The sequence below is a fragment of the Amorphotheca resinae genome (genome assembly GCF_003019875.1).
Source record: "Amorphotheca resinae ATCC 22711 unplaced genomic scaffold M430scaffold_9, whole genome shotgun sequence".
NCBI classification, from domain to species: domain Eukaryota; kingdom Fungi; phylum Ascomycota; class Leotiomycetes; order Helotiales; family Amorphothecaceae; genus Amorphotheca; species Amorphotheca resinae.
This window is the reverse complement of record NW_020194479.1, coordinates 1657915-1671115: the sequence shown is the minus strand read 5'-3', so window position 1 is coordinate 1671115 and position 13201 is coordinate 1657915. Positions and strand designations below refer to the sequence as shown.

Sequence of the window (13201 nt, the reverse complement as noted above, 5' to 3'; positions counted from 1 at the left end):
GGGTTGGCATTGGGATTGTGATGAAATGGGAGTTTGGAGCGAGTTTGGAGTGGGAGTGGCAGGGGGATTGGCTTATTTATTTATTTATTGTTACCTACCTATATAAAAGGATCGAATCAAGAAGAGGTTTATATATATAAAAAGCACGTACAGATTTGACTTTTTCTCTTTTGAAAATCAGAGCACTCCCTTCTAGCTACGATCATAAATAGACTTAGAAGAGAGGGAAGGATTATATGTTTTTCAACCTCATTTTCATATCTATTTCATACAGTAGATGTATAAAGCCCAAGGAAAAAACCCCTAAACGTGTAAATAAATCTACAATACAATACAATACAATACAATGTACAAGACCCAATAACGCTATGCCCGTGCCACCCCCCAAAAAAAAGAACCACCCTATTTCCTAATTTCGTTGCAGAGTACAGTACAGTACAGTACAGGCCAACCATGATCCACAAAGTTAGCGGGTATATGTTTGTTTTCCATTTTTTCGTCGGTCCATTTTTGTTTACCTTCCTTCCGAGCCCCCCTTTCCTTTGCCCTCCGAGTTTCCTTTCCTACCAAGCCCGAGCAAACCCCCAGATCTACCTATCTTACGGATTGATCCTTGTCATCATTCTTCCTCCCGCTCCTCCCGCGTCTGTCTCGCCGGCCCTGCATTCTTGAATCCCAAACTCAATCTCCGCAAGCTTCCGTGCGTGGGTATGGCAATAGGGGGTCGCGGGCGCGGTGGCGAGTACGAGTCGTACGCCTCGCTCTCATAACCCCCGACCGGCAGTTCCGTCATGCCCAGTTCCGCCTCCTCATCAGTGTTGTCACGATCCCGACCATAGTAGGCCGTGTCACCCTGGGCACTGGACTGTGCGAGGCTCACCCCGGCTTCGGGGGAGGTGGGTACCTGAGGGGCTGTCTCGCCGCGCTTTCTACGGCCGCGGGTACTTTCGCGCTTCAGGAGGCTTTGGCGAAGGTTATCGATTTTGGTCGATCGGGCGCGTTCGAGGCTCGTCTCGACCGTATCGTCGTCATCAGCCACATCTATATCCCGTAGATCTGACATGGGTCTTCGGGAATTGAGGGCCTGAGCAGCGGCTTCTTCGGGGGCGGATCCCAGAACTCCTTCTTCTTTGGCCTCTTCTTCTTCTTCTGGAGAAGAGGGTTCGGTGGTAGTAGGGATGAGACGGCGCTCTTCCTTCTTCTTCGCTGCTTTGTCTCTCGCTTCGGCAGCCCAATCGTCAGACACTGCAACAGAGTATCCCGGGTTCGTGGGGCCGCCGAGAGGCTCGCCGCCACCTCCTGGACCATAGATGGGGACTTTGCGCAAAGCAAGGACGAGAGCGCACATGAATTTCGATCTTCGTGCCGCCCGAACCGTCTCGTTGTGCCAGTTCGACTTGTGGCGGATCTCGACTTTGAGCTGAAGTTTGTCCATGTTGCCAATTCCGGTGGCCTCGATGATGAGCTCGGGGTGGAAATCGCGGGAGTTCTCTGGACTTCGAACAAAGGCTTCCATCTCCTTGCGTAGGGTTTCGATATCTTCGAGGGAAGTATCAAAGGAGATGAACATATCGAGCTGCTCCTTCATAGCCTTGGAGCGAGTGATGTTTTCAATCCAGAGGGTGTTGAGTACGATGTTCGGGACCTGCACTAGCTTCATGTTGTCGATACGTTTGAAGACGGTAAAGAGCAAGGAGATCTGCTCGACCACCAAACATTCTGCTGTAGGCCCCACGATATCGACGCGGTCACCGACATCATAGGGGTGCTTGACGAAGAGGAATCTAAAAAGATGGGAACTTAGAAAACATCCTTTTGATGCTGGGGAACTTAGAAAGCATCCTTTTGATGCTGGGGAACTTACATGCAGGAGCCGAGGAATTCTTGAGTTGTGACCGCGAAGACAAAGGACATGGAGAGAAGGGTTGTACCGGCTGTTGCGAGGGTTGTGACGAAGTTGGTGTCCTGGAAGGCGACTAAAGATCATCAGCGTTAGAAGTACATAGATCAGGTAGAGAACATACCAAACATGAAGAAGATAAGGATCAAGAGGATCACTGAAACAACATGATCTAGAACACCGATAGCTTGTCCAACGTCTCGCATGCTTGAATTGATGGCTTTCCGATCTCTCCCTACCTCAACAACCTTCATGATCATTTCATCCAAACTAACATCGCCATTCCCATCACTGTCGAGAGCTGCGAAGGCTTCATCAGCCTCTTCTTTCCGATCCGGACCGAGGACTTCTTGGATATCCTCGGGATATAGAGCCTCCTTTCCCTCAACCACGAATGACATCCATATTCTTCTTGCCAAGGCTTCAGACGATGTGGTCTTCTCTAGAGCCTGCAAAACCACGGAATGTGACGAGTGAGGATTTAGTATCTGCTTGCCGGTGATCTCGGATGCAATATTTCCAAAGACAGATGTGACCCTACCCCCTATCCTCCCCACGTTGCCGATCAGCTTCAACGGAGTTGCAGATCCCGATCTCCTGTGGATCCTCTTGGCAACATGGGCCTCGATGCTGTCATTGATCATATAGTCCTCCTCCAGGAACTCGCGGCAATACATAGGGAACAAGCTTCTCGAGGCCTCGTAGAGCAGCCCCAGCAAGTAAATGGAATGTTTGGAGTCCTTGATCCTCCCGTGGAACGATCTCCGATGATAGTTGATACTGATGAGCTGAATGAGCAGTTTCTCAATCAGGAAGATGACGGATCCAATGAGGGCCGGCCCCAGCAGATTCTTCATCACCGTAATCCAGCGAAAGCTGTTACCGAAATTGAGATGCGGGGCTGTGAGCGCCGTGAACGTAACGAGGCTCGTGAGTGCCCACCCCACCAAACTCATCGGCATCTCGACCGCCTTCAACATCAGGGCGTACTTGCGGGTGCCGGAGCTCACGACGCCGCAGAGGAACATGAAAACGTATGGGACCAACTTGGCTGCCAGCTTCGAGACCCAGAGCGAGAGCCAGACGACCTCGATCCAGGTCCAGAAGAGCCATACCTTGACGCCGGTCCCCCAGAACAGAGCGTTGGGATCTCGAATGGCAAAAATGATGATGGGGACGGCAATGCACGCCGCAACGGGGAAGACGTAGACGAAGTAGCGTGTGACGACGGAGAAGTTGACTATCTTGTTGTATAAGCGGCCGAGCGAATTGACTTTTATTTCCTCGCCATCGGTGCCCCTCCTCTTCGGAGCCGTCTTCCTCCGTCCGGCTGGTCCCCGCGCAAAGAAGCCATTCTTCTCCTCTTCGTTCGACTCGTTCAACGGGGCGTTCGAGGCGTACTGGGCAATGGTGTCACCCTTCTTGCGGCCGCCGGTGGACGAAGCTGTGCGAATTTTGGTGAGGGGAATACCGGCTTCTAAACTCATGTTGGAGTTGGAGGGTTTGTTCATCAATTGGTGGAATCCGCTGGCTCGTGGGGAGAGTGGGGAAGAGAAATTGGGCATGTCGGTGGTGCAGAGGTTGGGGCTCCTTTAGGAGCAATTGGGGGGATTGAGGACGGAGTCGAGGGACGGAGGAAAGCAGAATCGTTTTCTATGGTCGTAATCGTCGTGATGGTCGTCGAAGAATCGCATCAAGCGGTCCCCTGGTCGAGAGATTGTTTGCGGCGAGGACAAAGAAAGAATATGCGGGGGAGGGGGGGGACTAGGATGAACGAACGAACAAACGAAGGAATGAAGGAAGAAGAGCAGAAGGTCAAGAGGGAGAATTGAAGATGGGGAGGAGAGGGAGAGTTGAAGAAGAGGGAGAATCGAATTGAAGAGGGGGATGAAGAGGAAGAAAAGAAGATATCGAGTTGTCGTCTGTCGTGGGAAAGATGAAGCGAGCTGGGACGGGACGATCGAGGCATACGAAACCGCCACGGCTGACCCTGGGCGAAAAGTTTTCAACCGGGGAAAAATGGGGAAAAATAGGTGAAAATATATGTGCAAAGATAAAAATAGAGATCAAGATAAGAGTAGAGTCGTCGAATGGAGAGCAGAGCGAGATACTGGTTGGTTAATTTGTGAGATTTAATCTTTGGATTTTAAACCTACATGTCAGGGACGGCATCGAAGAGACCAGAGAATCCCAGAAAAGCGGGAGAAAGGGGGAGACAGGGAGGAGAGAAGACGGAAAAATGCAGAAAAATTCGGAGAAAAGAACGGGAGGGATATAAAAATAACAATAGGAAATAAAAATAGGAAGAGATATCCTAGATATCCTTAGTAGCAAAGACCCTGCGGAGAATATCAGAGACCCAGAAGAGTCCAGACGCCGCTTCAATCGCCGCCAGGCACATATCAATGCATCAACGCTCCACCTCGTAACTCGCCCCGCCACGAATGATTGTTGATTATTGATGATTGCTACGGACTACTCCTTGCATTATTATTAGAGTTTATATTGTGCACCGTCTAGTCTACACAGTATCCGGTATACAGAGTGGCCACTGGTGTGTCTATTTCCAGGTAATATCTTTCTCTCCTTGTTGATCCGTTCCAATAGTAACAAACCCTCCAGATCCATAGATCCATAGATCCATAAGATCCCTCCCCCGCGACCTTCGCCACGCAACATGAGCGAGGACCGACAGGTCGACATGAAGATCGATCCCGCCCGAGCCAAGTCCCTGATCGCCGCCCTCCAAGGCGTGTCGGAGCGCATCACCCACGCCGCCCAGGGCCGCACGGTTCGTGCTCTTCTGCCCTTTTTCTGAATCAATCCTGTCTCTCACGTGATCCCCGTCATTATCTCATCTTGCTCCCTTTTCTCTCCTCTTCGTTCGATTTGAGCCAGGGACGAACGATGCCGTGCAGAGAGAGACCGCTGCTGACCCGCGCGATAGGTGCGTCTCGTCGCCGTGTCAAAGCTGAAGCCGGCGTCTGATATCTTGGCCTTGTATGAGGGCGCCACCAAGCAGGAGCATTTCGGCGAGAACTATGCCCAGGAGTTGCTGGAGAAGGCAGAGCTGCTGCCGCGGGAGATCAAATGGCATTTCATTGGTGGCTTGCAGAGCAGTATGTGCTCTTCTCTTTTTCTTTCCTGTCTTCTCTGCACGTAGCTATTTTCTTTTGCTTCTGTGTCTTGGTCGTTTTCTTGGTGGCACGTGCAAACAGCAGGAGGCATCGAAGTTGAGCTTCCACGTTCCGTGGCACACCATGCAAGAGGATGATTCGAGTTATCTACAGATGATGTGTGTCTGTTGAAGTTCACGTCGCCAAGTTCGTCCTCCGAGAGGATAGTCCTCCTGCGTGAGCCTCAGCACCCAAGACCGACGTTGGCCTTACCTAGACACTCTGTTCAGTTCTCGTCATACACCTCATCAACCATTCCACAGCTCAAGCCAAGCCATTCTCTCTCCATATTCCTTTCATCATCCATCACCACTTTCCAATTATCTCCGCGTCCCAACTAACAACCCCCTTAGACAAATGCAAAGCCCTAACCTCCCAAATCCCCAACCTCTTCTGCGTCTCCTCAGTCGACAGCGCCAAGAAAGCCACGCAGCTCGACAAAGGCCGCGCCGAGCTGCTCCTCACCCACCCGGAAATAACCTCTCCTCTACACATCCACATCCAAATCAACACATCGGGGGAAGCCTCGAAATCTGGCATCGCGCCGGGGCCCGACGCGCTCAGCCTCGCTCAGCACATCATTAATTCCTGTCCGCACCTCAAGCTCGTCGGCCTGATGACGATCGGGGATATCGGCCGGAGCCACGCGGTGGGGAAAGGGGAAGAGAATGAGGATTTCAGAAGACTGGTAGAGGAGCGGGAAAGGTTGGAGAAGGAACTCGGCATGGACTTGGAGTTGAGTATGGGTATGAGTGAGGATTTCGAGGCTGCCGTGAGGATGGGAAGTGGGGAAGTGCGTGTCGGCTCGACTATCTTTGGTGCTCGACCGCCGAAGAACGAAGCTAGGGTTTAGAGGAGCGTCGTCTCTTGAGAGGAGTGACGATTTGGAAGGAAAGTCTTGATAGCAAAAGATGAGCGTTGGGAGAGTGGCGATTATAAAATTGGCGTTGGTGTGTGTTCCCAGCTGGAGTTTTTTCCTGTCCGTCTAGGTATGATCGATTGATAGCTACCTACTTTTTATTCTGAATTAGAGAAAAGATTTTCAAAAAGGATGGGGTTTGCTAGGTATGTGTGTATATATCATGGCGGTCTTGATACCTACAGTATCCAAATCGACTCTAGGTACATAAACCATCAACTAGACGTGTCCCAGAGCCTAGATATATCCTTCCTATCCCCCTTTTACCTATCCGTCTCTCTTTACCGTTTGTTCTGTCCTGTTACGCGGCTATCTATCCTACCTATCCTGTCTGTCCTCTGTATCCGACTACTCAAGATACACACCACCGTCGTGGCCCGTAACTACCAGGACTTAAACAAGGCAAACCTGTCGCACCCACAAGATCCATAATGCGGGGCTAGTCACGGATCCCATCCCCCCGATACTGCGCTGGTGCTAGAAGAGCGTTGCCATTTTATATACAAGCCCGTTACGGTAGGGCAGTCGTCTGATAGATTGAGCGGGAGTGGGTATATATGTAGGTAGGTATATCTAGCTACTAGTGAAAAGAGTATTCGATACTTTACTTAGGTAGTGAACTGCAACTCTTGCTTACTCTTGCACTTGTACCGTATTGATTACAAATTTGAATCATGGAAAAGGGGGGATTCGTTATGAGCGCGCTGAGCTCGTTGGATTTCCCCGTTGTATGGAGGGCGGTTTCTTACTTTCTGTAACGTTTTCATGTCAATTCATCATACCATGACTTCCTCGTCCGGTGAGCCCTCCGCAGATCGTCGAAACCATTCCCGTTCCCTGCGCAGTCCACGCCTGACCCACAGCCACGTCGCCAGAGCCCAGATACCCATCCATACAAACAACAAACCGAAGGACAGACCATAGGCGATTGGGAATGCCAGGCCCCAAGTCATGCCAGCCAGGGCGCCGATGAAGACGAGCCCGCCAACTGTCCACCACATATTGACGTCCCAGATCATGCGTCGGAAGATGGGCGAGGCGTTGTATCTCGCGCGCAGTTCCTCGCGATAGCTTCGCTTCTGGCTTGCATCCACGGCTACGAAATCCTCAATGACGTAGTATACGAACGGCTTGCATTTCTCGCCGCGTGCGTCCGAACTGACCCTGAAAGGCAGCGGGAATGGCAGCGCCGAGACGGCAGTCGTCGCTACTGCGAACCCGGCGATGAAGCCCGGGGTCATCAGGAACAGCCACTCGATCGGCTCGTCGAGACTGGTCGACAGGACATAGGGCACGATGCCGATGATAGTGGCCATGGCGTACCACCAGAACAGGAAATCGAAGGCCCATCGGGAGTGCTGGCCCAGAGGCGCGTAGACGTCGTGCTGCTTGGCCAGCCGGTATCCGCGCAGCGGCAGCTCCATCATCTCACCGAGCCCGAGAGAGGCGCATGAGATGCCCAGGACCTGCTCCTCGTCGAGGTTCGTGCAGTAGGTGAGCGAGTAGTAGATGATGCATGGCAGGATGAGGTCGAAGAACAGCAGGCCGAGGCAGCAGATGATGATAGAGTTCCTCTTCGTCCAGGGATCAAACGATAGCGGGGGAGGGGCAGATGGTGTCTTCCGAATTCTTGTTGGAGGCACTTCATGGTCCTGGCCGCTCTTCTCGGGATCTTGAGGGCTGTTGCTGTGTTTCTCTTGATTTGTGACGATCCTTTGTAACGAGTCTGGAGCCGTATCTGCAGCTTCGTAGGACTTATCGCTGTGATCCAAATCTCTGGAATCCGAGTCCATTTGGCTCTATGGAGAGTGGATATCCTCCGTACCTGAATGTTACCGTCCGCTTACCGTCATACTGAGAAAGCCAATGTCCGGGGAAGAACTAGGGCTTGCCAGGGCAGCTTGTGTGCAGGCGTCCAGATGCGAGGTGAAAGCTTCATAGTAAGTGCTTTTGAGGGTTAATGTATGTATATATACGGTATGTACCTGGATATATCCAAAAGAAGGGAGTCGTGGACCATGGATCGTGAACCATGGATCGTGAATCGCGAACGCCCTAGATTATTGGAGCCTCGGCATTTGGCAGACGGATCCGACCTATCACATGATTCGTCGCTTATATCTTCCACGCTAACCGCCCCTCCGACGTCCAACCTCCAACCAACAACCATCCAACCAACCCTGACTTGTCTGCATGATCCACCAACGCCCACAATCCCCGTCCTTACATCCCGATAGGATTGTTGCAGAACACAGAGACCGCAAGTCTTCAGCCCTAATACTGCCCTGGTATTTCAACATCCCGCCCTTATAGCTCAATGGTAGAGCGCGTCACTAGTAATGACGAGGTTGCCGGTTCGATTCCGTCTAAGGGCAGTTGTCCTGGGGCTTTATATCTAGGACACCCAGCCATCCATTGCCCTTATAGCTCAATGGTAGAGCGCGTCACTAGTATCAGTGTCCACTGGTTATGACGAGGTTGCCGGTTCGATTCCGTCTAAGGGCACTTGCCCTGGTGGCATAACTTTTTGCCAATTCCTTCTATATCACTCATTCTCTTTTGCCAAAGCCGCAACACCCATGTCATACATACTGAATCTGGAGAGAGGATATTACAGCATTCAGCCCAATACAGCCCTTATAGCTCAATGGTAGAGCGCGTCACTAGTACTGCACAGTCATGACGAGGTTGCCGGTTCGATTCCGTCTAAGGGCAGCTCGTTCTGGAGCTCCATCTTCAGGGCGCTCAACACCTGTTTGGCCCTTATAGCTCAATGGTAGAGCGCGTCACTAGTACTGCATAGTAATGACGAGGTTGCCGGTTCGATTCCGTCTAAGGGCATTCGTCCTGATCGCCTTTCTTTTTGCCAATTCCGCAAAATTGAGACGCATTGGAAGAGGAGGTATCAAGACGGTTACTGGGAGAAGAGCAGGCCAAGATATTTTTTTTCCTGGATACAGATTCCGTCTTAGGATGTCTATCTACTATGCTGACAGGATATGAACAGGAACGTGGTGGTGTTTCTGCTTGCAAAGGGGGCGTTTCGGCTTTAACAAAAAGCCTTTTCCCTCTTTTTCTCCCTCTGCTTTCTCTCGTCTAGACGGCAGACTGGGATTCAACTGCAATTCCTATTGGTTCGCGCTGCTCCGGCTAGAAATACTCAACTTCGAGGAGTTCGAGGGGCTCAAAAAAGGGGAAAATGATAAAACAAAACAAGGGTTAAAACATAAAAAGGCGACAAGGGGAAGAAGAGAGAACAAGATAAAAGAAGGGGGGGAAGAAAAAAGAGAACAAATACAACAGGTACCTTGGATACCAAGGGTCTCTCACGAAGAAGCACAGCGTTGGAATTCTCCCGAAGCGCAAATGGGCTTGGACTGGAGACCCGAAATTCCACTCGCAGAGTTGCCCGGGGCAGAATCGTATTTTGCTGCGCATCGCAAGTGTGAATGAAAGTGAGGAAAGCAATGTGTGAAGATCAATCATGATCCATTTGGCATAATGAGAATCTTTATTGCACATCGCAGACTCGATATAGGTGAGGGAAGGCGTGTCCATTCTCGCCTTTCGCCGTCCAGGATCCATGTTTTACATAGATGCAACCGGAAAGGGCTCCATCCAATTCATGACATGAAAACGAGTTAGAGCAAGATAGTCATAGGATGTTGGATATTTACGCATCTAGATACCGTCCAATATACACCAGATTCAACAACACCTCTCCATATACACTCCACTTACACCAAAAGCCTTACTTACAAAGGACATCCCAAGACTTAGCCAAACACGATATTCAGACCCTGCTCATCACAGATATCCCTCCAATTAACATCCTGCGCATCGCCGACCAGATCGGCCCTCCTCCAAACCTCCTGCACCACCTCCCACGCACGCATGATATTATTCATGCCCTGGCGCCGCTCCGTGCCTCCGAAAGCTTCACATGCCAAGGTCCGGTCCTCTTCCGTCATGGCCTGGCACGAGGCTATGAATAAGGGCCAGAGGAGGGCGGACATGGGCCCATCGTGACACTGCGTCGCGAGGGTGACGACGTTGTAGCAGGCGACGAGGGAGAGGTGCGTGTGTTTCTGGACCGTGGGATGGGAGCGCGGATGCAGGTAGATGGTGCGATAGAGGTAGACGAAGGCGGAGTGGCGGTACGCTTCAGCGTTGTTGAGGATGCTGCGCATGCGGGTCTCATCGGCTAGGTTCTCGAGGGCGGATTCGTCGACGGTGGGTTTCCAGTTCTGGAGGGCGAGCTCGATGGCTTGAGAGGAGTTTTCGAGCTCGGTGCGGAGAACGGTGGCTTTGCTTGTTTGGCCCTCGGCGAGGGCGGCTTCGAGGGACTTTTTGTATGAGAGTAAGTAGGACAGCCGGTGGATGATGGGCCATAGCTCTGTTGAGAGACCGAGAAGAGTGTCTACGGCGTTCAATGGAGAGTTGGGCATCGATGTAGGTGAGCTTGGGAATAGGAATGGACTGGATGTTGGCTGAGTAGTGGCGTTTGGAGGCGTACCCAGTGAGAGAGCGGCGATCACATCGTAGAAGCGGAAAGCCTAGACATATCAGAATGATGAGGACGGGAAAACCATATATAACTTACTCTCTCGAGAAAGAGGCTCGTTGGCGTCGAGACTTGAGGCATTGATTTCATGACCGTCATAGCCCCTTTCAAGTGACCATGGACGATACTAGAATTGCCTCGTTGAACCAGCTATCTCAATCAGCAGGAATCGTCAAAAGCGTATCTATCTATACTGACCACTTCATAATACACAAGCAACATGATCGCTCCGAGGACCTCCTCTCGACTGGCCGGGTCGTTCTGATCAATGAGCTTTGCCAAGCCCTGCAGAGCTCTATTATGAAAGTCCAGTGATTTCTCCTGGTTCTCCACGCCCCTATATTCCAAATGCGCACTCGAGAGCGCAAATATCGCATTCAGAACCGGCGAGCATGCATGCGAGAGGGGGAGGACTAATTGTCGAAAAGGATTCCCGGTATCCTCTTTAAAGACGATGAGATGCGACAAGACATTGCAGAAGTGATCAATCAGAGCCCGACGATTCTTCCTCTCCGTAAACTCCATGAAGTTCGGCGCGCCAAATTCTTGCAGCGGTGAGGGGACCGGACACGGCGCGATCATGGCCAGATCTGGATATTGGCTTCGCGATCTCACGATGCTGCTGCTCGATGTCTCTGGTTCCGCCCTTGGTATCTCCTCCACATCGTTTTCAAGAGTCGTCCCGTCCCACGATAACGTCGCTGTGTCTGGTGACGCATCATACTGGTAATCTGAGTATGTGTCCCATCTCCGCGCCTCATGGTCACCGTTCCCCCCCCTCACTTGGTCGAATTCGCCCGACCACCTTTCGCCCTCGTAGTAGATTGGAGAAGCGCTATCGTGCGAAAGCGCAGAGCCAACGAAGGATGGCCGTCTCCGCTTCCGAGGCTTCACGGCTTCGTACTCGCACTGCAGTCCTCGTTCAGCGCAGCGATCGCACTGCGGTCGTTTCTCGTTGCATTTCTTCTTCTGCGGCTGAATGTCAGACAACGGTTTGCGCGGCGAGGCGACGTGCAGCAGAGATGTCGGGTGGAGGAAAAGCGTACCTTTTCTTTGCTAGACTTGGATTAGCAGAGCTCCGCGGGGAGACGTAGAAGGGAGAGAGAGAGGCTCACCAGTGTACGCATCCTTTTCGTTCGGGTCTCCTGTTAGCACAGGCTCCCTCCCCTGGAACGAGGGCGCGGTCTTCTTACATACCAGCTCTGGATCTTCTCTTGGGCGGCTTCGGGGTCGCGCGTCTAGCATATACGAGCATTCTGCCTGTTGCAGTGCTGGGACAGAAGCATCTTCTCTCTGGTGGATATTCAGCGCTGTCGGGGAATGATCGGTGGGAATGAATGGGAATTGTTAGCAAGGTGGGCAGTGTGGGGATTGGAGTCTGGGGCTTTTCAGGCCTGTTCTTTTTTAAGTACGGAGAACTTCGCGGGGTTTGCCTCCACTTCTACACCACTCTTGCAAATCCGAACGCCCCGGATACATGACGATATCATGATATTCATCTTTGCTGCTTGTTCTGGAAAGGTAGGTTTACAGAGTAGAAGGGTGTCGAAGGTGCTTGCTTTTTCCCGGAAATGATGGTGTGGTTGTTCACTCGGTACCTTACAGCGGTCTTCCAGCACTCATTCCGTGCTGGAGCAGCTCAGGCTGGAGAAAGGGACCAATGCTATGGCTTAGTTTGAGTTGCAAGGTAAGCTTCGGGCGCTCCCCGAAAGATGGATCTGAGACAAGAGTGCCAGAGTTGGTGTGGTAAAGGGTTGTGTGCAGATCCAAGTAATTCACAATCTAGTTGACATTCCTGCTACAGATCCAAGTAATTTTTAATTCGGTTGACAACTTCCAATCCTCGTGATGAGACAAGGAAAGAAACCAACTGTTTGTCTCCGAGTATAAACCAGTCCATTGCAACTAGGTATACATCAAAAATCCTGGTGTATAGAAGCGTCTCGGAGTTGGTTGGGTTATCAAAGAATTCAAAAGGACAAGGTACTCGGATGGAAGAAAACCAAGACAGAAACCAAAGATACAACAAAGCACAAGGAGAGCCAGAATATATCAAGTATCAAAAGCCACTGAAAGACAGACGGGTAGGATAGAGGACCATAAGGTAGTAGCTACCCTCCCTATTTAGTCATGTGATTCGAATCTTCAACTCTCTCCAGCCTTTCTTCAACCGAACCTTCAACGGCTCTCCACCCTCGTCGACTTTCATTCCGCATCGCCGAAGTTCTGGGATTGGCTACTTCATCGTCAAGATCCCTTCACCCATGGAGTCTTTGTGGCTGTACCAGCGAACGAACACCTGCGAACCATGGCGTGGCACATCCATACCTCAGCCACTACTATCACGAATCACGATATCCCCAGGTGCTCAGCTCAACCCCACCTGGTCAGGATTGTTTCTCTTCCAGTTGGTTGATGGAGGCTCCAAGTCAGAGTTACATATGATGCAACCCAGTCTCCCCCGACCCATCCAATGAGGGGATTCTCTCACTCGACGTGCATCCAGTGCCCCCAACATAGATACAACAAGGCTGAGGCTGCTCCGTTAGGTGGGTTACATGCATTATTCCAACCGCTCTGCGGCGGGGAGATCATAGAGCTCGGCGGATAGGCTGCTCAAGGCAGGACCTTAGTTAATCTCT

At 51.4% G+C, this 13201-nt stretch overlaps 5 protein-coding genes across 5 annotated transcripts; 1 reads left to right on the top strand and 4 right to left on the bottom strand.

Annotated features, from left to right (window-relative positions):
• Positions 1-619: 619 nt before the first annotated feature.
• Positions 620-3387, bottom strand: M430DRAFT_106364 (hypothetical protein; the record flags this gene model as incomplete). The annotated part of the gene is made up of 3 exons (XM_024861078.1): positions 620-1784; positions 1865-1976; positions 2025-3387. 3 exons carry the CDS (start codon positions 3385-3387, stop codon positions 620-622), a joined length of 2640 nt encoding a protein of 879 aa, XP_024719302.1.
• A 937-nt stretch (positions 3388-4324) lies between these two features.
• Positions 4325-5929, top strand: M430DRAFT_144141 (hypothetical protein; the record flags this gene model as incomplete). Its single annotated transcript, XM_024862870.1, has 4 exons — positions 4325-4470; positions 4523-4691; positions 4848-5019; positions 5430-5929. The coding sequence occupies exons 2-4, from the start codon at positions 4578-4580 to the stop codon at positions 5927-5929; spliced, it is 786 nt and encodes a 261-aa protein (XP_024719301.1). The 5' UTR covers positions 4325-4470; positions 4523-4577.
• Positions 5930-6822: 893 nt separating this feature from the next.
• M430DRAFT_76658 (hypothetical protein) lies at positions 6823-7683 on the bottom strand (the record flags this gene model as incomplete). The annotated part of the gene is made up of 1 exon (XM_024869565.1): positions 6823-7683. A coding segment is annotated over one exon (861 nt), but the record flags the coding sequence as incomplete, so codon positions are not given.
• Positions 7684-8092: 409 nt separating this feature from the next.
• Positions 8093-8415, bottom strand: M430DRAFT_267637 (hypothetical protein). The gene has a single exon (XM_024865445.1). It carries the CDS (start codon positions 8293-8295, stop codon positions 8125-8127), a length of 171 nt encoding a protein of 56 aa, XP_024719299.1. The 5' UTR covers positions 8296-8415; the 3' UTR covers positions 8093-8124.
• Positions 8416-9641: 1226 nt separating this feature from the next.
• M430DRAFT_60422 (hypothetical protein) lies at positions 9642-12119 on the bottom strand. The gene is made up of 5 exons (XM_024868855.1): positions 11757-12119; positions 11675-11687; positions 10758-11615; positions 10599-10709; positions 9642-10551 (listed from the first exon to the last, which is right to left on the bottom strand). The coding sequence occupies exons 2-5, from the start codon at positions 11684-11686 to the stop codon at positions 9772-9774; spliced, it is 1761 nt and encodes a 586-aa protein (XP_024719298.1). The 5' UTR covers position 11687; positions 11757-12119; the 3' UTR covers positions 9642-9771.
• Positions 12120-13201: the final 1082 nt, after the last annotated feature.